The sequence below is a fragment of the Strigops habroptila genome, chromosome 8 (genome assembly GCF_004027225.2).
Source record: "Strigops habroptila isolate Jane chromosome 8, bStrHab1.2.pri, whole genome shotgun sequence".
Classification (NCBI taxonomy): Eukaryota; Metazoa; Chordata; class Aves; order Psittaciformes; family Psittacidae; genus Strigops; species Strigops habroptila.
This window is the reverse complement of record NC_044284.2, coordinates 11,733,979-11,759,360: the sequence shown is the minus strand read 5'-3', so window position 1 is coordinate 11,759,360 and position 25,382 is coordinate 11,733,979. Positions and strand designations below refer to the sequence as shown.

Below are 25,382 nucleotides of genomic sequence, written 5' to 3'. Positions count from 1 at the left end.
ACAATGAGTGTGGGTTTCTTCTTACCTGCACCCTTGCCAGTAATGAAGATCTTTAAGGCCAATTTCAGCCTTTAATCCAAGCTGCAAAACTGCTCCTAACTCAAGCTGTTTGAGGCATTAATTTAAAAAACTTAAGCCATCACCCCCCAAAAAACGTGTCATTAATTTTTCCAGAATACATCCCATCAGTGATGCTACAATGCAATACTAGGACAACACACGTGCAAGAATCCAACAAAGACTTTCCATGTGTCCAGGTGGGACAGTACCTAATCACAGTACTTCTCTGTGTCATGCAGAAAATTATGAACAATATGAAACAGTCCAGTAAACTAGCTAAATTGACAATCAACCTGCACATCTACTTACTCTCATTATAGGCTAGTTTGGGTTGAAGGGACTTTAAAGCTCATCCAGTTCCAACCCCCTGCCACGGGCAGGGACACCTTCCACTAGAGCAGGTTGCTCCAAGCCCCTGTGTCCAACCTGGCCTTGAACACTGCCAGGGATGGGGCAGCCACGGCTTCTCTGGGCACCCTGTGCCAGCGCCTCAGCACTCTCACAGGGAAGAACTTCGTACTAACATCTAATCTAACTCTATCCTCTGCCAGTTTAAAGCCATTCCCCCTTGTCCTGTCACTAGAGACCCTTGTCAAAAGCCCCTCTCCAGGTTTCTTGTCGGCCCCTTTAAGTATTGGAAGCTATTATGATGAAGATCCACCAATTTTAACAACTAGCCTGTGCAAGAACCAGCAGAAACCAACACGTGCCTGCAGCACCTTTTTCTGTAAAAACTAAGGATATATAAAAGGAGTATCAACCCATATTTTACTGAGAGGTTTGAAACACCAAAGACTTTCCCCATTTCCCCATACACTGCTACAGACCATGCAGCTAAGAAAAAAGCTTATAAGCACTCTTTGCAATAAGAAGCATACCTAGAATTCAGTATTTTAAAGTGACACAAATAGAGTTTTAGCTCTTTATGGCTTAAAAATTTCAAACCTACAAAATGTTGCTGAACTCTGAAAAAAGAAAAAAAAATTGTTTCCTTTCCCCTAGGGAGCTTTAAGCAGGAGTGTTTTCAGCTCACACGGATACAGTTTTGTTTATAAACACTAATAGCTTACCTGTGATGAAGTCCTCTGAGTTTACAGCTTTCAGTCAGCATCATTGTCACCTGTACCTCTGAAGCTTGATCTAATAAAAAGAAATAAAAACAAAGGAACCACAGATATAAGTTTGGAAACAAAACAACATATTAATATTTGGTCCAGATTTACAAGTCAGTCGAGGTCATTTGAGCACAAACAGAACTTGTTTGCCTACTTTTGTAAAATGGAATTAAAAAAAAACAAACCCCGAAAGAGCAAGCCAAGTTCTAGGGCATATATCTGCTTAAACAAATGGGGTAGAGCCGAAAAAGGAAATCAAACACTCCAGGTGCTGACAGATTGTATTTTTGCCACTTCCTGACAGCTTCTGGGCAGGCATGAACTGCCTCCTCTAGGCAGTGCGGTCACATCCTGCACACGGGGCTGGTGCTGCTGGAAGAAGGGGAGCATGCCACGCATTTCCCTAAGCCACAGATGTACTCAGAAGACACCGCTTCACTGCGCTGCTGAACTACCAGCATGGGCTTCTGCAGTTTACTGCCGCATCGATGGAGACCATTTATTTCTAGATTTACTTATTTACTTGCTCTCTACTTGAAGCACTTGACTCTTGGTAACCTTGGAAGTGTTTGCTGTTCTCTTCCCCACCTTTCAAGAAACATAAAAATAAAAATCACTGCTGCCAAGTAGAATTCGAGCATGTTGTAACCTCAGTAACCCTCAGCAAACAGAACATCATCATGGACAGAAGCAGAAGTGTTGCTTGTAGCCCCCTTCCCACAAATATTTTTGCGTTTTGTTTTGGTTTTCTTTTTCTCCTCAGGGAATCTTAACGGGATGTAAATCAGAGCTCTGGCAATCCCACCCTCCTCATACCTGGGTGCATTTTCTGTCCCTCCTTCGTGCTAGAACTAGTATCAGTGTGCCTAGGCAGCAAGCTAGCACAGGAGAGAGCCCAGAAAGGGCCAATCAGTTTTCCTTGCTGCATCAGGATGAATTTACATATTACAGATGAGTCAAACCAACATTTTATTGCCCTTGGAGGAAGAGGAGTAGAGAACTCATCTGCTCTTTTCCTTTCCTCATAGTCCTACCCTCCTACCAGTACCAGCTCTGACACCCTTCCCTAATTGCACTTTAACCCTGCAAAAGAAAATACAACTTTTGACTGAGTTGAGTGGTGAATGTGGTCAGAGCAGATGAGCACAAAAGAGGGAAAGAAAGCACAAAGCACAGAGGGAAAGCACGGCCTCCCCCTCATGGCAACGGCAAGCTAAATAGATAGGCTGAAACCATAACTGGCACACACGCACTGGCATTTAGCTTTCCAGATCTGCTGGAAGTGGAGACAGCTCCAGACACAACACAGCTCATGCCCAAGAAGGGTTCATCAGAAATCGCACAACTCAGGAACCTGCAAGCCACAGAATATCAGCTGGATTGAGAAAGTCCCCTTAAGTCAGGGAAAGGAATGACATCCCAAGGCAAGCTACTTCAAAGGCTGCTTTACCACCTTGGCTCAGGAGAGATTAAAAAGGAGGCATGCCTTCCCAAAAGCATACAGGCACCAAGGAAGAAGATCAGGAAACTGAGATTATAAATGCAGATACAAGTCCCAGCCAGAGGCACTGAACTCAGCGTGCTTGGAAAGCCCTAAAGAGCATCACTGCCTGGACACTCTGTATAAGCTGGAAGCACCAAGACCACCAAAGCCAAACCACGGCACTCTAGAGAAGTCTAGACACAGAGGTGCCAATAGATCAGCAACAATTATGGCTGTGGTGTATTATGGGATACATCAAAACAGTGCATTTCTTTGTATTTGATAACAAGTACATATGGGAGATGGTATGAACAGGTTCTTGCAGTGCTGGAGACATTTAAGTAAAGGTCAGTTGAAGCCTCTAGTTTGCACTCCAACACACAGAGGCACTAGAAAGGTAAGGTCCTACCTACCGTGCAGCAACAGTACTCAAGTGGTTTCTATGTGATGAATTTGACATGTAAACAAATAAGAAAACCCAAGATACTATATTAAAATTAAATTATACAGGCATGAGATTTAGGTCAGGCATTAGGACAAACTTCTTCCCTGTGAGAGGGGTTGCCCAGAGAAGCTGTGGCTGCCCCATCCCTGGCAGTGTTCAAGGCCAGGTTGGACACAGGGGCTTGGAGCAACCTGCTCTAGGGGAAGGTGTCCCTGCCCGTGGCAGGGGGTTGGAACTGGATGAGCTTTAAGGTCCCTTCAACCCAAACCATTCTATGATTCTATGAATGGCTGAATCATCTAATTATGATACAGGGCAAAAAGCATTAAAAAAATAGTGGTGTAAAAGCATACTATGAGAAGTTAAAGGAACTGCCAGAAGGCTACTAGTACACAGCTTCAGGTTGAAGTGCATTAATTACTACAACTCAAAGACCACAAATCTCTTCAACCCAGCATATGACGAAGGGAGGAAAGAGATTACTGGGTGTGAGTTTAAGCCGATTAACTTGCTTATACGCTTTTTGACTCTGTGGTTGCTTAACTGGTTTGTTTTTAATTATAAGAGCCACCATGCAATAATTCAAAGCTCTAAATTGGAGATTATTTAAGACTGGCTTTAAAATCTACAGAACGAGTTCATCTGGTTCGGACAATGCACCTATTCATCTCTTCATGCTAACACTAAGAGACAACACTCGCTGATGCCTTTCCCTTTCCATCACACGGGGTGTTTTTCAGCAGGACGCTGTTACATTTCATTTTCTTTCAGCTTGGAGACACTATGCTGTAGTTGTTGAGCACCCAAAAGGACAATTGACTCCCATTCAAGTATATACGGAAATCTAAATCTTATCTACTGAAACAGTCCCAGCATCCGTATTGTGCTTTCTTATCAATATTATTTCCTTGTTTTCTGTATAGAAAAAAACTTACAGAACACCAACAAATTCAACACACTCAGAACAAACAATAGCAGTACAAGTTTAATACTCCTTCAGCTTAGACCAGTGCCAATTTAGAACAACCACACAATTTGATTATTGTGGTTTTGTACTAGACACAATTCAAAACAGACTATAAATCGAGTGATTCTAGTCAAAACGGGGTAAAAACCTCAAATAATGCTACTGCAACAGTCCTCTTTGCAATTAAACTTTTTAAGGCCATTTTCTTTAGTTACACAAGAAATAGTACATTTAAACTCTGTCATATTTAATACATTTTAAGCACTTCAAGCATCCAACAGACGGGTCTTCACAGATTAGGAGGAAGATGATTTTGGTAATGACACATTTTGTTGTAGAAGACCTGGTGAATCTGACCATTTTGCACTGAAAACCCTTAAAAGCGATCCAGAAAATCCACAGCACTTCTGGCTTTTCATACAAGAAATACATGGTCCCAGAGCAAGGCCAGGGACAATTCTGGCTTGGTGAGGCAGTTTTACGAGGACGTACTATGGTGAATCCTAGGAGATTTAATTTTCCTGCCTGGGCCAAAGTGCAATCCTGTACCAAAAATGTGTATGAAATCTCTAAGCATTACATGTAAGCACACACATGTGGACATTTTATTCACAGAGTTGTTTGTGTAGCCGCACAAAACGAAACCTGGGGACTGATCCTGTCAAACACGTGAGATTGCCCACAGGCTTTTGCGGCTCCTTTTTTCTGTACCTGTGAAGTCATTTGATATGACCACAGACACACACACAGCTAAAGAGGAGGGGAAAAGTCTCCCACAGGGCCAGAAACCTCTTAAATTAGAATAGCAACTTAAAACCATGACTGAGGAGGCCACAGTCTCCCATATATTAAATCTGTGCATCAGGAAACAGCCTTGAGTTTAAGTCAAACGCTCCAGGGCAAGGCAACAAAGGCTTGTTACACAACTTCTTCAAAGCCTTAAAAAATAGCTAAACTGCCCTCTGAGATATAAACACTATTTGTGATTAAGAATATGTCAGTGCTCAACAATTCATGCAATTGAAACCTGCTGATCGTAAGGCGTAGCCAGGTCAGTGCTTCTTAGCTCTGAAAGAGCATCATCTATTTTACTTTCACAAGGATATCACACACCAACATCTGAGCAACTCAACAGCAAAGACTTCAGGCCACATGAGTTAAGAAAGGTTTAACACCCAGTAGGAACCCTAGATGTTCAATTCAGACCAAAAAGGTCCAACTTTCAGAAGGTGCTTAAAAACAAGACTACTTGAGATAGATGTAAATGCATTCCGGAACTAGGAAGATGCTTTTAAAGCACTGGTTTTACCCTTCCTGTGCCAAGAGCCGGGCTGAGAAAGCGTACCCGAAGGCACAGAGCAAGAAAAAGCATTTCAAGAAGCTTTAATGTGGCTGGGAGTTTATCTCATGATATTCTGTTATTTGTACAGAGCCAGGCACAATAGGGCTCTTGGCACTACTCTAAGAGGCTAATCTCTCCACACAATTCTGGCAAGTGTTCTATGTGCTGAGGCCCTTCCTGGTTCATGGGGAGAAAGAGCACACGGTCAGTTTTTACCAACTTCTCCAAGTCCATCTGCAAAACAGCATTTTAAAATCTTTGTTCATCATCAGTCAGTCACATGAATCATTGTAACACGCATGTGGAAAAAACCTCTCTGAAGTTTTGCAATGACACTGACATTACAGCAATTTGCTTGCTCCAAGACTGGGCGCTCATAACAACTGCAGAGCATCAAGCTCTGCATTCACTAGGTGGTAGTGTATCAGAAAAGACTCACTCCACACCTTAAATTGCTTACCAGAGATGAAAAGCAGCAATTACCTGGCTATGCAGTGGGTTACCTGATGAACTGGATGGCTTTCAAGAATAACATTTTATGTCAGACCTCCTAGAATCTCAAAATAGCAAGCACAGCATTACAGCTGAAAGACTTTAGACTGTGGCGTGGTCACTGAAATCTCTTTCTTCAGGTAGAAGACAAAGCAGAATCTTAAAAGCAATATAACCAAGGGTTATGTGGGCAGTAACACAAGCAATTTCTTTCAGCACTCCCATCAGAAGCAGCTCTGCAAACACTATAGTTAGGAAGCCCAAGACTCCTGATAAACATATTTCCTGACCACAGTATTTAAAAAGATGTTTTACCTGAAGCTTTTCTCACCTTCGGACCATTTGTAAAGTCTTGTTCGTGTGCAAGCTTCCTTCTGTCTCATACTGAAAGCTAGTATTCCCCAACATCAGAACACTTATACAACCCATGTTCTATACAGCCACCTGTTTCCACAAAGCTTCTACTACCCTTATTATCTTTCAGACTTGTGGGCTTTTCCAAATATACAGTGACAAAGTCCACAAGCTCAGGTTATTGAAGGGTGAAAAGCATACAGCCAGGCACAATGGTCACAGACTGTGTCCATAGGAGTTGAGTATGCAGTGCTGGAACTGCCCTAAATGTTCAGCTTCAGTTAAGAAAGGTTCCTAGTATCAACACATCCTTTTTAATTACTGCTCCTTCTGCACAGCAATTAATTATGTAAAATTTCTCTCAAGGCAGAATTCAATCCCAGTTCAAAGGGAATGCATGCCCGAGTACTGCTTTAATCCTTCTACATAAGTCTGGCTTTTGGACAAAATTCAACACTCAGACTATCCTGAGTTCGCTTCTGTTGTACCTGACATTTTTAATGCTGCTAGCAGTCGTTTTCAGAAGGTTCCTTCAACAGAAAGATGAACTGCTTAAGTAATGCAAGTAGTCATGATCCAATCTGTTTTTTCATAGGTAGAAGAAAAAGCAAACACACACAAATATTTATGCTTTAAAACTTCAAGAGGCCCTAACAGTCAGACAGTGACAAGTTACCATGGAAGCCAGTAGTACATCTGATGGCTTTCTGCCTGCCATAGAAGTGAAGGAAAAACACCTCGCTGCTGTTTGGCAGCTCTACTGCATATGCAAGTCCAAAGAGCTACAGAGGCATTCAGGTAACAGCTATACACTCACACATCAATATCCATCTGCTCTACAAGACAACCATGCATCCTACAGAACCCAGATCTCTTGTATGTGAAGACATACAGACACAAAATACAACATAAGGAGGTTACATCATGGGACACGATGCTTACTCCTGTTCAAATTTCAATAGAGCAGGATTTCTCCTCCCATCTTGCTATCAAGGCTATTTATCTTAAAATGTTTGCTTCCATACCACAGCCATACAAGTTTATTTTCCAAAGCAATGAAGTTCACAGTTTTCCAAGCCTAATTTTAGTAAGTTCTGGAAGTGATTAAACATGACACTGCTAAAACAGGGAACGCTGTTCTGGTTTTCCTACGTTACAAGTACACACACCATTTTAAACCACAGAGAATTGCAGAGGGAAGAATGATTTACTATTTCCCTTCATAACAATAATACCAGAACCCAAGTAGCTGCAGAAATAGCAGCAAGTAAAAGGCTCTTTGCTCAGTAATCCATTTAACTTAAAATGAAGCTGAAAGTGTTAAGTCAGTGTGAAGTGAAGAGAGACATAACTGCTTTAATGTTTCAAAGTCTATCAACTGCTAAAGGGCAGCAGCTAACTATATTGAAATACAAGTAGTGATCTTAACTGGATGTAAACTGAAGTGTACTAGAGATCATGATTCCCCCCCCCCCCCCGAAGCATATGGAATAGCAAATCTTTAAATTAAGAAGTACAGTACTTTGGACATCAACCTCAGAGCTGCCACTCAGTATTTTTTTTGTGTATTTTGTACTATTTTAGGTCACTGGGTATTTTTGTAGTGAACTGGGATTACCTGACAAATATAGTGCATTTTTAAGATGATATTCAGGAATCTGCTGCTTTTCCCTAATTCTTTAAATTCAAGTATCTTCCTTTACAAAGACTCTTAAGAATTTAGTTCAGACTAGAAGCAGCTCTTTCCTCTACTTTTTTTTGTCATAAACTTTCTTCTACAGAAACAGAATCCCACACTCTGATTTCAGGAAGTTAAATACTCTTAACAATTTGCTTAAATACTGTATATTTAAGGCCTAAACTTAAAATCATATATTTTCACCAGGCAGTGATTTTAAGAATGAACCGCCCAGAACAGTAAATTCAACGCAATTCAAAAAGGGTACCTTGGTACAACTGTGTATGCTTGAGGTTGTGGTATACTATTATGTGTAATATGAACAAGAAACCCTTCAACTCGGTTAACACAAAGCTTATTACACTAACCTACGTCACTTAAGCATTGCTTTCCCCTGCTTTGCATAGATGAAGTTCTCAGGATCTCTATTCCTACACCTCCTAACTGTACTGGAGAAGCCATAAGGGGTCACCAACTTGCCTTCAGCTAGGTTGTAAGCAGGCCAAAATGGGCATCGCTGAGCAGTAACAGGTCTGCACACTATGAACAGTTAAATCCCGCTTGCTTTAACATACAATATTTAACATCTAATAGGTTTCCTCACATCTACAACTCAACACCAACTTGCACTGCAATGTGCAGGTTTTGTGCCATACTAGAAAACTCTTGTGTACTACAAATACTCCGAAGGCAGCTGCAGTCCTTAGCTGTACCAGATGAATTCATGGTAAGGTCCTTCTCCAAGGCTTCCATTACAGCATCATGATCCATATTGTCTCTGTGGGTGCACTTTGAGCATCTCCTCTGAACTAGATTAACAATAAATAACAGGTCTTTAGAAGTATAATGCTGGAGGTAGCCAAGAATGCTGAAAGAGTCCTTTAGTGACCTATGACGGCATGAACAAATCTTTGTTAAGTTGGTAAAACAATGAAGTCTTAAGAGTTAGGCACACTCATACTATGACTTTGTTTCCAGGGCTTTTCATGGGTAGTTTGTTTTCAAACACTCTTTTCTTGTACGTAAGAAAAGCTTTAAGTGGTTAGAAAATGAAATGGAAGCAGTTGGGTTATCTTGAACAGCACGAGCAGTTGTTTTTAACAAAAGTGTACCTTGGCTAGAATGTATTAAATGAGTCAGGGTTCTGCACCACTCAAACCCACTTCATATGTTCCTGGAATAATACAATTCCATTTGTTCTGCAAAGAATTTTCTCATTCACAGGAAAAACACTAATTAACAATGTGTTCTTTAACTCAAAGGTGAAAACTGTGTGTTCTCTTCCTCTTCTGACATAAGACGATCTAAAGGATTCACAAGAAAGCCTGTTTCATGCCATATAAAGGCAGGAGAGATCTGTTAATCGCTGGCAGGAGATGCAATGCCAGCTTTTGAGAAACATGCCAACTAAGACACTTCCCAAAATTAAGAGTGATTGGAAACCTCCTATTTGAAAGCGAAGCATTACAACCTCATAAAACAATTCTACTGTAGAGCAAGAAACACAATGAAGATAGCAAATGCCAGCAAAGTCTTTCATCTTTCTAACAAAGAACTTATTCAGGTTGTGTTGATCCACAAATTCCAATATCTCAAATATAGTATAGGCTAACAGATTCTTTTTTTTTATTGGTAATGAGATGTACATCCACCTTCACGAATGTCCATTTAAAGAAAGAACAAAGGCAAATTATCCATAGAAAAGTCTAAATGTGAAAAAAGCTAAAACTTCTACGATGACAACTAGCAAATTAATACACAGTGAAACTCTAAACTGCAAATAAGAAAGAACAGGATGGCCAACAAGAAGGCTCCAGAGAAAGTGAACAAGTGACACCTTTTGCCTACATTTATGATCTTTGTACTCCCAAAGTCATTAGAGCTTCCAGAAAACTACCTCTAATTTTGCCAACTGATACCCATTTTTCTCTTTTGAGCTCTCCTCTTTGGCACAGAGCACTGCACATAATGGAAGACTCAGGCATCCAGACGCACTCTGAAGTGTTAGATGATACAGCATTAAAAAAAAACCCATTATAAATTAATGTATTTCATGAACATGCAGGTAGAAGCTTTGTCACTACCCAGGGCATGTTACAACTTTTCTCTGGAGTGCGCTACAGTTAGGTGAAAGAAAACCTCTTCTAAGGGATCTGGAGTGAACTTCTGGCACTCAGGGATGAATTCTGCCTTCACACCATATTTTTACAATAAAAGATGTGACAGATTTCAAAAGAAGTTTTCTCACTCTCCAAATGGCCTCTTTAACTTAAAGTTTCTCAAGACAAAGGGAGGCAGATACAGGCTTTCTCAGTTTTTATGTATTACTGATTCCTCTAACAGCAGATCGCTTCTAAAGGGAGAATATGTACTAAGTTCAGAAAAATCTTCTTGATTTCAATTTGCACTCTTATGGTTTACAGTAATGCTCAACACCTTACCACAGTGCTAGAAAACATAAGGGAAGGAAAGCGGGAAAGGCTGCTGCAGCTACTGCCATAACTAGTCAACTATCCTTGTTTTTTGATCCTCTTGGGGAAAAAGATCAACCCTGGGGAGAGATAAGATAGGAAAGAAGCAAACTGAGAAGGCTGCAAACACACTCCTCTTAGAGTGGGAAATACAGATCTAACTATTGTCTGATGAGCATGTCAGCCACAGCATTCTTCTTTCCTGGGATATGAAATGAGAAAACTGACAGTGCATTGTCCTTTGTCCACAATATTGGAAATAACCCATCTTGAAAGGTTATGGATCCTGTAACACACTAACAACTGAAGGAGGAACAGAAAAAGAGATGCATTATGACAGGAACCTGTGCTCTATCTCTGGCATGACCTTTCTTCACAGGTTTTCCCAATGAGCATTATTCAGAAACCATTACTTGAATGGCACAATACCCTTCTTTGACACTTTTCCTACTACAGCAGAAGTCTTCTCCTAAAAGCCAACACACATGGGCTGCCTATGGCACAAGGAAGCCTTCCAGTCCCTCTATACTACTTGTTAGGCTTTCTTGGGCATGTCCAGCAGTTAATGTAGACTTACTCCATTAGCTTTACCACTCTGCACAATGAAAACTTGCTGGGATCAATATAGCTTCAAATGGTAACACCTAACACAAAGCCACTTGTATGCCAGTACATTGGAGTTATTCTGCAGCGGTGAAGGTGTCACTTATATCCAGTGACACAGTAGACAACTGTACCATCAAAGTTCCAAGGGAGGTGATTCTCCACCTCTACTCTGCCCTTGTGGGACCCCACCTGGAGTCCTGCATTGAGCTCCGGGGCCCTCAGCATAAGAAAAACATGGAGCTGTTGAGGAGGGCCATGAAAATAACCCAAGGGCTGGAACTCCTCTGGCATAGAGAAAGGCTGACAGAGTTAAGGCTGTTCAGCACCTGCTGGAAGAATTTCAGTTCACATTTTTCAGAAGATCCAACCCCTTCCCCATTAACTTTGGGTCATTCGGGGTAGCATCAGACTTAATCCACAGTGCACCACTGGGTAAAACAAGACAGTTCTGGAGCACTTAGCTACACAAAGCCTTTTTTCCTTGTTTCTTTTCCATGACCCTCAGGCTCCTTTCTTGCCTTCAACAACAGAGATACTTAAGTCAGCTTAATAGTTCTCATACCCATCTTCTCACTTTTGTGGTCCTGCCCTACTCCTGTGTTTGTGCCAAAACAGCAGTGTGTGTGTGGTCACAGAATGAATGAGATCAAGGAAAAAGTCTGGTTAAGAGAACATTTTTCCCCTTTTTTTTTTTCCACAAGCAGATCAAATTCCCAACTTATTACATGACCCAGCTGCACACACAACTATCAAAGCCAGGGTATGAAGACAAAGCTGCTTAATATTAGCATGGCAAATGAACTGCTGTAAGAAGTAGGGATGTTTATAGTTATTTTCCTAGCAACGTTCTCCTGCCCAAAACAGTATTGTTTCACAGACAAGTATCAGCAAAATCTATTATAAACTTTGTCCATATAGATCCTTTTTAGAACTGAGAAATTCCCTACAGACAACGATTACGTGAATACCACCACTCCCCGAAGGCCATGCTCCAGTTCACTGCAGCCAGAAAATCTTTCACTGCAAAAGGAAGGGCTATTGAAATCAGGATGTGCACTGTGTCAAAGATACAAGTCACTGTAAGGGAGAAATATGGCATTAAGAGCGGATTGGAAGCCCCATTTTGGTAAAGCAATAAGATAAGTAGTGATGGGAGGCAGCTAAATTAAGATGCTCTAACAAATCTTGTCTTGTCATTTAATCCAATGCTATAAAAAGTAATCGCGCTCGAGTGGTGCTGTACAGATGTCAAACTGCCCTAGCTCACAACAGGTTTGGGGCTCACAAGAGATGATGCATGTGTTGACTTTGAATAAAGACAGAGAACCACCAAATAACACAGATAAGGGGATCACAGATTAAGGTGAATGATGCCCCACATCAGACTGCCTCATCAAACACAGAGGAGCACCATGCTCAGTCTAAGACTTAGGGGCTAACTCTTCTGGAAACTATATCATGGAAAAATGATATTCAGAAATGTTTGGCAGGGAGGGGCAACAGAAGAGGGCAGAATTCAGGAAAAGCTCCCAAAACACTGGAAAGAACCATACTACTTTTATTTCTTTAAATATGGGACACTCCTTTGCTTCTTGCTAGAAGTCACTCCAGGAAAATACTTACTTTTATATAAGAGGACTATTACTTTTGTTAAGGCTATGACTACTTCAGCAGACACAGTTCTAACTATCACCAACATGCTAAATGGTAGCTTACTAACATCTTCCAAAGGGGCAGCATATTTACTTTTCAGAAGTCCTCTCTGGACTTTAGAGGGAGGAAAAGTGCTACAGAATGAAAGTATACCATCTTAAAGGCACTCCTGAAGAAACTGGAAGCATCTTGTGACTACAAGAGTAACTGACACTCAGTATAGGAATGGCCATGAGGAGATGCAAGATACAAGAACAGGAAATGTGACAGAGCAAATCCTCACTGTTCAGCCCTCCATGAATCATATTAGGAGAAATACAAACAGTTGTTCCAGAGCACAGACCAAGTTCTGCTGTCTGACTCAATGCTGAGACAGATTTACTCACAGGTTACCCTCCTGCTGCCCACAAAGCAATACTTCCCTGTTGGTACCCATCCCACCCCACAGTTCAGCCATACCAGACCTATTCGAAGATAAGGATTTGTCAGGCAGGAAAGGAAGCTAATTTCACACTGCTTGTATTCATAGAAACACAGAAAGGTTTGGGTTGGAAGGGGCCTTAAAGCTTATCTAGGACAGGGACACCTTCCACTAGAGCAGGTTGCTCCAAGCCCCAAGAACTAAGAACCTCTTTTTTAGCTACTTTTATTCCAAATCGGGTTGACTTTAAGAAACTTCTCCCCTTGAAGTGAGCATGAATCTTTTTCTAAGTGGTTTTCCACATAAGCTTTTTTTATTATCACAAGCATCTGATTGTGTGAGAAACACACCAACTATAGAAGGTTGCTTTCTTTAAACAGTGTATTTTTCTTAAATGGCACAGAATAAATGGCTAGAAGAAAGATTCAACAACAACAAAATTCAGCAGCTTTACCAATTCCCACCTTCCTCTTCACAATTAGTATCTTTAAAAATTACTAGCCAGGCAAAAAAAATTAAAACAAGTTGAAAATCTTATAGAAGCCTAATTGTTTGTTTGGTTTGGGGTTTGTTTGGGGGCTTTGGAGGTTGTTTTAAAGAGTTAAAGAACTTGTAAAATGAAAAACTAAAGGCAATAATACACCCAGCTGAAATGACAAAAGTAACTGGTGAAGCAAACACTGTATGAGGAATTCAGCACAACTGTTGTGAGCTACTAGAGAACTCTTACCATGAGTGTAGAGAAAAGGATATATGTGGAATCTACGTAGTACGTATGTAGGATATCTGTAATACAGTTTTCACCTATACTTACCTTGTTGTTTCTTAAGTCTGTCCATCATGACTTAAATCACTCCAACATATTTCTTGAACAAAGATGGTGTATTTTTATAAATTAAGTTCTAAATGATCATTTTTATGCTTCAGTGGCAAAATTTAAGCATGGCAGAAACTATGCCCTATCTTCTGTACAATCAGATATGTTCATAAAAGGTTTTAAAAATGTACTGCAGGTGCCTTTTTCAGCAGTTTGCAGGGAAAAAGACTGTGGATGGAAAAAACAGTGGCATGCTAGGGGAAAAGAAAAACACACATTCTTCTTCCATATAAGATTTCTATTCTCGCTGGCTGAAGGCAGCATCCAAATTGCTTTTGCTTTTTAAGCAGTAGTAATTTGCATATTCTGGGGAGGAGGGGGTTGGTTTTAAGGACAGATTTGATGCACTCAGCACATACCACAATCCAAACAAGTGGACACGAAAACACTCCTCAATGTGAACATACCTTTAACAGTTTTGACAAAAACTTGTTTCTCTTTACTGGGGTCTTTTTCCTCTATTAGAATCCCATGAAAAATGCGCCCAAATGTGCCTGTGAAGAGAACATGCAGTAAGTATGATGTAGTTAAAATACACTGACAACATTAACAGAATTTCATATTAAGAAAACTCTACCTTAAAACGTATCAGCCACAGCAAAAAGTTAGGAACAAAGGCAGTTGAAGCCTAAGTCCCAAGCGCCATATTAAATCAGCAATATATAACTCAACCACTTCTCCAGCAAAAGGTGGATTCAGAACTGTATGCAGTAAATGCTGAAAGTTTTAGGTAACTAAAACTTAGGGGGACAATTGTGAGAGTGAACCAGTAACAGCAGCAGAATCCAGACAAATTAAGTATCAATACCAATGACGGGTTTATTTTTGGTAGTTCAGTCTTTGTCAACTGCACTAAACTCCAGCTCCGTCCTTTTCTCATCCAGCCAGTCTGGAATTCTCCAATCAGAACATTTCTCAAAAAGATGATTTTTTTTTTTTTTTAAATCTTCATAGGGAAATACTGGTTTCAGCCAACCTGTACCCATGGAACAGCTTGAAACAAACAGTATCACATTATTCAAATGTTTCACCTCAGCTGGAAGGTGGTAGGTTCGTTTGGGTTCTTTTTTCAGTCTCTCCAACATTTCTGCATTCACAAAATTTTAATGATGCTATTGCAGGAAGAGGAGCTACGTTAAACAGCTGGAAAAAGAACAAGTGCAGCGTGGTAACACACAGAGAATTAAGTTTTTATACAACTCAGGTCGGCAGCACTTTTCTGTCACTCTATCACCACGGCACCAATGTGTGCATCATCTTCATGCAGTCTAACCATGTTACATTCCTTTCCCACTGATTTCTCCTGTCTGATTAGGTTGAAAGACCTTTGATATGATTGCTTTAGCCTGGTTACACATCTTTCAGTAGAAAATGGGGGTCTCATTTGGTTTCTAAATAGTTACAGGGACAATGCAACATTTCTATCACCTACCTTGGGACTGCAAGTAAACCCTGCAAGACAGCAGTCTTCAAACTGTGATCTCACTAAGCAGCAGTTTAACTAAGGAGACTACAAGGCAACCACGAATATACAAGATGAATTATTGAACAGCAAACTAAAACCCTCCTATCTTAGTGCTTGCAAACATCAAGGAAGTATATTTCCAATACACAGATATAAGTAAAAGTCAAACGGAAATACACAGATATAAGTAAAAACACACATATAAGTAAAAGTCAAATGCTGTACATTTCAGTACAGCATCTTGTACTAAAATGTGTTCTGGTATGAAGCTATCTATTTATAAATGCTGAAATTAAAGAGAATGAGGAAGCATGTAAGAGCAGATATGACTTGAAAGTAATTTTCATGCAATCCAATATGTAAACACAGTAAGGCTGTAACACTGGGTGCCTGTATGGTCACAGCTCAGGATTTTGTTGGTTTGGTTGTTTGCTTTTTTAAGCAAACAAACAGTAACCTGAAAGACTCGTATCTTAGCAGGAATTGGATGCCACTGGTGTGCTGTAGCATTTAGAGACAGCACTGTGAACATGCTACTGCTGCCTCACTCTGCTCTGGGCTTTTTCCAGGTTATGCTGTTTGTATTCCAGCCTGGACATCAAAGCCATTTCTCTGCTTCACCAGAAAACGGCCAAAGGTCCACGTACTGTGAACATCCATTTGGTAAAGCACAGCTATTCCATTAGAAGCTTTTGGTTTTTTTAAAGACACCTACATTTTTGTCTTGCATCTAGTACAATATGAGCTTGAAGCAGGTTCAGAACCAGGTGCTGTGCAAGCCCAGCAATACAAAAGGCTCCTACAGACCTGTCTTCCTTTGCGCACTCTCAGACCTGGTGCTTTACACCACAGCAGAATCATAATATCCTAAATTATTAGCATGGTAAGGCAGGTTATATTATGGAAGCTACCTTGACATTTATATTTAATCTCTGACCAAGAGCTGCAAAATATGTTTAAGTTCCACTGGCAGCACTTCGGAATTCTTGAAAATTTTATGCAGACATTTCTATTAGTCACTTCTTCGCCTCTGAAGCTGTTTTGTTCTTAGATGACAGAGGCTCAACTCTGTTACAGTCCTGAACTAAAATTGGTAACAGTTCAGCAGGACCTGTCTTTTAGTTCTCCAACTTTTGAAGGTTTTGACAGGCTCACATAAGAGCGGAGGCCAAGAAACAGGATCCCAGTATTAACTGGGTCTACATTGCATTCAACAGCTATTTAAGCCACATCTGGTGGACTAAAGCAGCTCTGTCACTTGGTGCTAAACATCTGAAGCATAGCTGCAGCACTGAGTCACTTCTGGTCATCGGATGACTCTTGAACATCACAGCTACAAGCAGCAGACAGTACAAAGGAAGACAAAGCACATCCTGCATGCAAAGGAAGCTTTTTGCAGAACGACCATTGGAGTGGAGGGCAAAGCTACCTCCATAGAGATTTAGAGGTGTACATTAAATGGGGAGCGTTGCATCCTCCCATTGTTTTCCAGGCAGCAATGCAACCCATTTAGCAGTTCTGCCTCCAAAGGATGAGTATCTCAGATCTCCAGCTTCAGAAGTGTGATTTCTCATGAGGCTCAGGGAACACAGACTTGAAGGTTCAGCAGTAAAGATTAATGACAAAAACCCTAAATATTTAAGCTTATTTCCCAAATTCAGTATCAACAAGAACCAATTAATGTTGTGTGTGAACACTTCCAAAGTAAACATTGAACAAAATCTTGAATGTTTCATATCAGAGCTGTAAATGTTGCATCTGCTGATCAGATTTCCAAATTGGAAGCTATCAAATTGAGACAGTGAGTTTTATCAATTAAGGTTTTTGTGAGTCTTTTTGTTTTTCATTTTGTTGTTGCTGTTGGAGAATCTCTCCTGCAGTAACTTACAAAAGTGAGTTACTTTGCCCCTTATATCCCCAACAGATTTCCTCATTCCCTAGCCATCTAACCCTTGCCTTTAAATAAAGGACCTTTAAATAAAGGACCAGATTATTACGTCAGACAAGCTGAATGATTTACTGAGCATGATTCGTCGCTTCCCCATTCTAATGAATTCTGGAAACCGCTTTCTGCGCCCAACGCCCCAGATGCAAACACAGTTCATTGCTCTTCTCCTTCACCACAGTTATGAACATCAGCAATGTCATTCATGATTAATTTCTGAAAAATCTAGCTATAATACATATAGACACAACAAATACCTTCTTGGAGCACATCTTTTAGAGTGATCCTCTCCCTGGAGATGGCTATGTCCTTCACTTTAGCTTTTGCTTCCATTAGAGTTACACTTTTAAGATCATTCTTCTCTATCCGTAATGTAGGATAACCTGAGGAGCCAGCAGAGCCAAACAAACCAATATAAATACCCTTACAATAAGAACACAAGCACATTGCTTCACCTCAGCACCACCTACAGGTAAAAAGACATGGAAGCAGCATGTACTTAAAAAGATTATATATTAATCTTTAAAAGAATAATAATGTTTAATAGCATTAAACAACAAAAAAACCCAAGGCATGTGAATGTAATGATCTGCAGGGAAAAAAGTACCACCCAGGAATTTTATGTACTGTCATGCAATCAACTCTTATTATTAACAGCAAGTAAACTCCTTGTATACTGAAGCTAATTGACATAACTCTGTTTCCTTGCTGTCAGGGAAGCGCAAAGACCACAGTCAGAGACTCTGAGAAGACTTGGAGTGAAGATGCCTTTCACCAGCAGGATGTAACGAAAACTATCAGTGCCCTCTTCTGGCACTTCTAGACATCTAGATACACTAACACAGTCAGAAAGATCTGCATATTTCTGTACACATTTATGAATTATTAGAGAAATCTTGAGAATTACTTTCTTTGTTTAAGTGTTACTGAAAAAGAAAGTCAACACAACTGTGGAAGGACTGTTCTTCCTGTTGATCTCATGCATCCAGTCTGGGTTTGTTCAATCCAACCTGGGCTTGTTCAGCCTGGAGAAGACCCTGGGGAGACCTTAGAGCAGCTTCCAGTGCCTAAAAGGCTACAAGAAAGCTGGAGAGGAACTTTTTACAAGAGCAGGTAGTGACAGGACAAGGGGGAATGGCTTTAAACTGAAAGAGGGGAGGTTGAGATGAGCTCTTAAGCAGAAGTTCTTCCCTATGAGGGTGCTGAGGCGCTGGCACAGGGTGCCCAGAGAAGCTGTGGCTGCCCCATCCCTGGCAGTGTTCAAGGCCAGGTTGGACACAGGGGCTTGGAGCAACCTGCTCTAGTGGAAGGTGTCCCTGCCCGTGGCAGGAGGTTGGAACTAGATGAGCTTTAAGATCTCTTCCAACCCAAACCAGTCTGTGAGTCTATGTTTTCTTCTTATGCTTGTTTTTACTGTTTCCTGTGCTACCAAGGGGTGTCCCAAAACAAGTAAGAGACAATATGAAACAAGAAGGACTAAACACAGCAAACAGGTGCCATTTAGGCACAGTGGCTACCATGCTCGTCAAGGCGAAGAGCATTTCATCATCACTGTGGTCTTGGTCCTCCCACCTTTTGCCAGAGGCTCAGTTATAAGCTTCCAGGGATCATATTCACTTAGAGGGCCAACGTAAAAACCTGAGATTGATAGGTTATCAACAGCACAACAGAGATAAGAGATTGACAACAAAAAGGCTGGGGAAAGACTTTGGGTGGCAAGAGGGAAAACCAGCTCGAGAATCAGTTGCATGCTAAGGTCTCTTCCAAACTCTGGAAAGGATTTTTTTTTAATGTATATTATACGTTATATTTATCTCTATTTTTAAATTAATGCTTCTACTAAATAAATTTTAAAAGCAGCTCTGTGCAAGGGAAAGGTGAACTCAGATGACAAAAAATACAATACAATTTAGAAAAAACCCAAAGGTTTCCCAAAGTTTCAATTCAATTTTAGGTAAACACCTGCTGCCACATGTGGGGAGGAAACAGGAACATACGGCAAGGCTGAACCATCATCACTACCTTTCTGCAGTGCTCCCTCGGGAATTGGGATGGTCAGTGTCACCAACAAGTGCAATCAGGAGACATGGAAGAAACTCTGGGATCTCACTCAAGTCAATCATTACATCTACGTAGCTCTAAATAACAGACCTACATTGACATTTCTGCTCATGAGATCGCTCAATGAAATCTCTTCAGGCAACTAATACAAAACTCAATGATCATAAAGATCTTTTCCAACCTAAATGATTCTATTGAGCATTACGGAAGAGAAAAATCATTGCTGGCAGTAGATGAAACCAGGAACCACTTAATTCACACTTTCTGAAAAGGTCAGAAGTGCCAGGGTACTATTTCAGCTTGGTAGTTCCCACTTTATTGAGAAAAACAGCAATTTGAGTTTAACCAAGAGATAGATTGTTCCTCTGTCTGGGCTCCCCCATTTTTCTCACTTTGTAATACAAACTCTTACCTCACTTTAGATCTTTTCAAGCAGGTTCTCCAGCAGCAGCTTAAGCTACTTCTTTCCATGCTCAGTCATGGAAACCCATATCCTCTAAACACCCATCTTGGCGCTCCTACAGCTAGGCTACAAGCCAGTTCAGAGACCCAAGTCAACCAAAACTCATCACTCTACAAAAGAGGTCAGGTTTTGGCTGGCTCAGCTCCCCATATTCTCTTGCAACCTAGCAGCATAAGTGCCAGCACAAGGGAAAGGCCCACAGTCAGTCCAATGAGACTGAACTGCCAAGGAATAGCACACAAAACGTGGCCCTACACCATCCACCTTCCCTGCAGCCTGGACAGTCCCTTCCTTGGAGTGATGCAATATGGAACATCTCTCCACTAGAGAAGACAGAAAACAATTGGAAGCGTAAACATCCCACAGGTAATAAATACCTTCTGCAATTGCAGAATTAACACAGAACACAGCTAGTATCAGTTACCAGATCAGTCTATCAAGGAGCATACAAAGTACTGCCAAACTTCCTTTTAATTCACTGCTCTATTTCATGTTCTTTCAAGCAAAGCTGTAAACTAAAAGAGATCATGAATAAATCACCCTTGTAAAGCTTTCTTCCCATGCGTTTCCACTACAGGTTGCAGAAACAAGATGAGAACAACATAACCATCAGTAATACATGCTGATGACATTGGCTGCTTTTGTCTCCATGCAGGAACTGATCCTAGAGCTAGGCGGATACTTCCACTTGCTGTTACCTCTTCCAGCTCTATACCACCCTCTGCTAGGACTGTGTAAGGCAGCTTCTTTCCAGTGTTAAGAAAACAGATGCTTCACAGATACTGGTGAAGCCTTTCTGGCTCACTGATCTATGTGCAGGGAGAATATCCCGCTGGACAAAACACAAGATCATGCTCATGTGATGACTCCTGGGCCCCAGTACTTAAGGAGGCCTCAAAGACTATGGCATGGCTCGATAAAACCACACACCACGTGAACTCGAGAGGCAAACTGGCAGAGTCAGGAGATTATTCAGAGTCTTCTCTTCTACTTGATACTAAATCAGTGTGACCCCTATCACCAAATATTCCAGTTGTGCACAAAAGGGTCTGCTGCAAGAGTCTGTAATTAGATTAACACTTACTGGTTACTGGCGTTGCATTGTTTGGTGTGTCAGCTCGCAAGTACTGCGTCGTCTGTGTGGAAGGTTGGGATAAACCTTGTGAGCTACTGCTGTCACTAATGCTGTGTTAAAACAAAAATGGACATGAACATGACTGCTTGCCACTGCAATAAATGCAAAATTAACTTACCAAAAGTTAAAACCAGAAGATTTTCCAGGCTAGATTTTTAAAGAATGGCATTTTTAAAGTGTCTCACATATTAAAATGTATTTTGGGCAGCTCAAAAGTCTTTACACTTCTGTTCTTTGAGGGTGAACAATTTCCTCCTATTTGTTTTGCAGAATTTGCTGTTTTCCAGTACTTTTCCCCCACTTTTGGAAAATCAAGGTGACAAAACACTTATCACAAGAACCCCCCATCATCCCAGAAACAACAATACTATATTCCAAAGAAGACTTGTATGTATTAGTTTCATTGTACCAACACCCCACTGAGAATCAACGACTAGAAAAGTTTGGAAGCAGTAGCTTGAGCCAAACAAGAAGCACCCATAACACCCTGCAAAGCTTAACTAGCTTTTGCAGCCAGAGTGATCTCCTCTTGCTCGCTTTGGGCACACCAGCTGCTCTTAAGTTCCTGTGCTGGAGCAAAGATCAAAAACGTATTCCCTATAGTTCACTGCTGTAAACAGTTGTTTGCCCTATACAGAAGGCTGTTTTCTGTCTTATCCTCACAGACAAAAATCCTACAGAAAGAGTTGTTGTAGCTGTAATGGCCTAAGAATAGGTGAGCAAGTCCTGGCAGGCAAAGGCAGTACCTGTTACCAGCTCAGATGGCAGGGCTGGAAGAAACTTTTTTGATGTCCCTTCCAAACACAAACATCCCCCCCTTTTTTTGAAACTTAAAACCTTCTCCATTCTGCTGACTGTATCAGGAGAACAAAAAAGAGACTGGTTTTAGGCAAAACCCTCTGCCTTACCAAATAATCAAGAATCCATTTGCTTCTTGGGCTGCTGCTGAGCACTGACCAAGCAGTGCTGGCCATCCTTGGAGGCTTTTTAGACATGCTTAGTGATGCCTTAAAGGACCCCTGTTAGCTTTGAAACAAGACTTCCTTTAAAAAGCCCCCAAGAAAGCCCCATTATACCATAATCACATATGCACCTGCTGGATTTTTTCTTTAGAACAGAATCTACTAATAATACAAACATCAGGTTTACTGATTAATAGCTGGCCTCAGGCTCTCTCTGGAAACCTTTTTTAAAGTCATTCCCACAACCACTGTCTTCCAGGTGTAGGGTTCCAGCATAGTTTTTAGCACAAGGTTAAAAGCCACTGTTGGTGGTCCCCACTTCAACTTCCTTTAAAGTTTTTGAATGAATATTCTCTAGTGCTGGCAACTTATTACTGCTTATTTTAACTGTTCGCACTACTGCGACTACAAGCTGCCTCAATGTGATCCACTTTCAGTGAGTTGCCCAGAAAGATGTGTCCCGGCATGGTCACTGCACTAAACACTGATGTGGAACTTGCATTTACTGCTGGAAACTCCTTTTGTAACTTGATCATCTCCAAGCCCTACAGATTTCTTTGGCTGGCTTCCTGCTGCAGGCAACCTTGAAAAAGGAGTTACTCTTTTTCTGCCTGTTGAAGGTTTGAAAAACCACCTTTTCGCTTGGCTTCATTCTGGTTTTTAGGTTCCACTTGCTCATGTTCATACGCTTTCTCAGTTTTCTCACTTGCACACTACAACAACTTTTTGAAGGATGCCTTCTTGCTTTTAATAACTTCCATCATCCTGCTGTTAAGCCATGCCAACTTTCTCTGGCACTTTGTCAAGTGCCTTTGATAGATATGCAAGCATTTATTCTGAATTTTCAATACATAGTTCTTACATAGTCCATGTGCAGCCTGTAAACTCAGCTGCCTGGCTCTAGTTTCTATTTAACAACCTTCCTCAGTTTTATTTAGCTCTGGTTTTTGAAATTAAGAGGATCAGGAGTGGGGTTTTCAGCCTCTGTTGCTCCTGGGAGGTCGTTAACCCTAATGATGGTATCATCTCTGAGTCAGAACCCCTTCGCAGCAATGTTCTGAGCTTGTGATTCAAAGCCACATCAAAAGTTATTTCTTCTCTCACGAGTTCCTTGACTGGATGCTACATCAAGCAGTCACTGATGGTACAGAATGCTAGTGCAGAACACCAAGGCTAAGCTGTAACACTGAACCAGCTTCTCAACCAAGCACTGAACCATCACCTCACAGTCTCTTTGCTGGTTCCTGGGCATGCTGCCTGCTCTGAAAACAAAACTCCACAGATCCTGATTTTCAGGCACATTTTGCCTGTGCTGCGCCTTTGGTACAACACTAGTTGACCACAGCTTTTACCCAGAAGCCCATCCAAGGTTTTGTCAGGTCAGACAACTTTGGGCTCAAAACAACCCAAGTCATCACAGTGCTCTCTGAAGATTCAAATCTCACTATCTGCACAAACTTCACAGAAATTATCGGAAAGCCATACACCAATTTAAAGCAAATTCTTTAATACCTGCAAACCACAGAGCTTTGTCTAAATTCATTAGATGAATTTTTAGCTTGTATCTCCACAGAAATCAAGTACAACAGAGTGGATGAAAGGACATCTGATCACACTACTAGGTTGAGACAAGTCTCTCAAAACCTCATAGATGACACTATTCACACACTCTACAAATGTAATGCTTTTCCTTTCTGAATCAAAGCCAGCTGCACATCCTTGCCCTTGGGTTCGTGTTACAAGTCCTTTTCAGATGCACGTGCCAATTTGGCCTTTCAGAATTGAAAATACATTTGGGAGAGCACCACGTTTTCAGCTTTATAACCAACCAGTTGTAATCCCCACACTTTATCCCAAGTCCAAAGTGAATACTGGTAAATCGATCAGAACAGAGAAGACTGAAACTCAATCTCCTGTAAAAGTCAGCAAAAATCAACTGTTTTCAGCGTGCCCAGTTATCTGTCAAATTTTCCTTCAATCCTGACAATCCCTGCAGATCTGCTTCCATCCAAACTTCCCCACTGTGTGCCATCCACACAAGTATTCTGGCAAAAACCCAGCAGCCACAAACCTCCCACCCCATAAACAGCAAAGAACCTGCAACTGCTGCCACTCTGCTGTACAGCACTTACCACAACTCTACACAGGCAGTAACTGCTACAGCTTGACATCAAGGACAGAAAATGCAAGCTACTGCAGAGTGCTCACTTTGAGAGCAGAACTCCCACAAATCTAAGTAAACGTGCCCCAGGAAAGTACCTGAAAAGCTTGAATACATACCTGTCATCCAACTCTATCCTTTTCATGCTGTGAAGATGCAAGACAGCCAATATTATTGCCACCAGGAATATAACAGCACAGCACACGCCTACACTGATATAAAAGACACGGGTAGAAGTGGTGGGAGCTGCGTTTACAGGATCAACTGAAAGAGAAAGGTGAAAGTTACCGAACCTTTCTCAAAAGCAAGCAAACGAAAACACAACAAACAACATTTTGTTAGTTCCCAGCAGGCTGACATGTCAGGAGGGCAGTGCTGCTGTCCCCAGACTTGCTCCCAGTGCCCTGCCTCCCAGGTCCAGCAGGAGCCACACCGTGATATCCCCCCAAAAGAGTAGGCACCACAGTTCCTGCTGCATCAAAGCAGGGCAGGGCACAGCAAGCCACTCAATGCCTGTATTTATTTACTGGGTCAAAAGGAGGGTTCCTACTAAAGGATAAAAGCTACATAGGAACCTCCTAAAATAGTCTTGTTGGTCCTGCTGGTTCTACCTTGCACAATCCCTCGACTTCCTCCATGGCTCTCACGCTGCAAACACAGTAGAAGCATGGACAAACCAAGTCTCCAGCTCAGATGAGCCCCAACAGAGCACGTGGCATGGACATGCTAGTTAGGGCTGCAAGAGCAGGAGTCACCTGCACACCAGAACACACACCAAAATCTGATTAATACCTAGGTGCAGCATGATAGCGATGCTTACTCACTGAACAAATGGACCAGAGCACACAACTTGAGCTTCTTGTCCCAGTTTCAGGGTATGATGGGTGGACTAAGGCCCCCTGATCTGAATCTTAATGCAGCAGTGTAAACAGAGCAGTTGATTCTCTTTTGAGAAAGAATCTCAATGGTGGTGAGTTTTAAGGCAAAATTCTGCAGTTGCACCTTGGCAGCAGAGGGCTGTCTGATTTGCTAAGCAGCAACACAGGCAGAGAGGCTGGAGGCAGGAAGAGGCAGTAGCCCTAAGTCATCCTCAATTCTAAATCATGCATCGTGGAGATCAATTGCCCTGGAAGAGTCAGCTGGTGGTAAAGAGAAAACTGAGCAATGCGCTCCCCTGCTTTCCAAAGGCATTTTGGCAGAAATGTCTACATTTGGGGTACTAGAGA

At 41.4% G+C, this 25,382-nt stretch overlaps 1 protein-coding gene across 4 annotated transcripts in view; it reads right to left on the bottom strand.

Moving 5' to 3' along the window:
* Window positions 1-25,382, bottom strand: part of RYK (receptor like tyrosine kinase) — a 54,369-nt gene that overhangs the window by 9,435 nt on the left and 19,552 nt on the right. For 2 of the 4 annotated variants that reach the window (XM_030494707.1, XM_030494710.1), the window contains exons 6-10: window positions 24,276-24,420; window positions 20,983-21,083; window positions 17,632-17,766; window positions 14,372-14,458; window positions 1,131-1,200 (exon numbers count right to left, since the gene is read on the bottom strand). In XM_030494707.1, coding sequence (XP_030350567.1) covers window positions 1,131-1,200; window positions 14,372-14,458; window positions 17,632-17,766; window positions 20,983-21,083; window positions 24,276-24,420 — 538 coding nt within the window. The remainder of the gene's footprint in view (window positions 1-1,130; window positions 1,201-14,371; window positions 14,459-17,631; window positions 17,767-20,982; window positions 21,084-24,275; window positions 24,421-25,382) is intronic. The other 2 variants (XM_030494708.1, XM_030494709.1) reach the window with 2 other exon arrangements.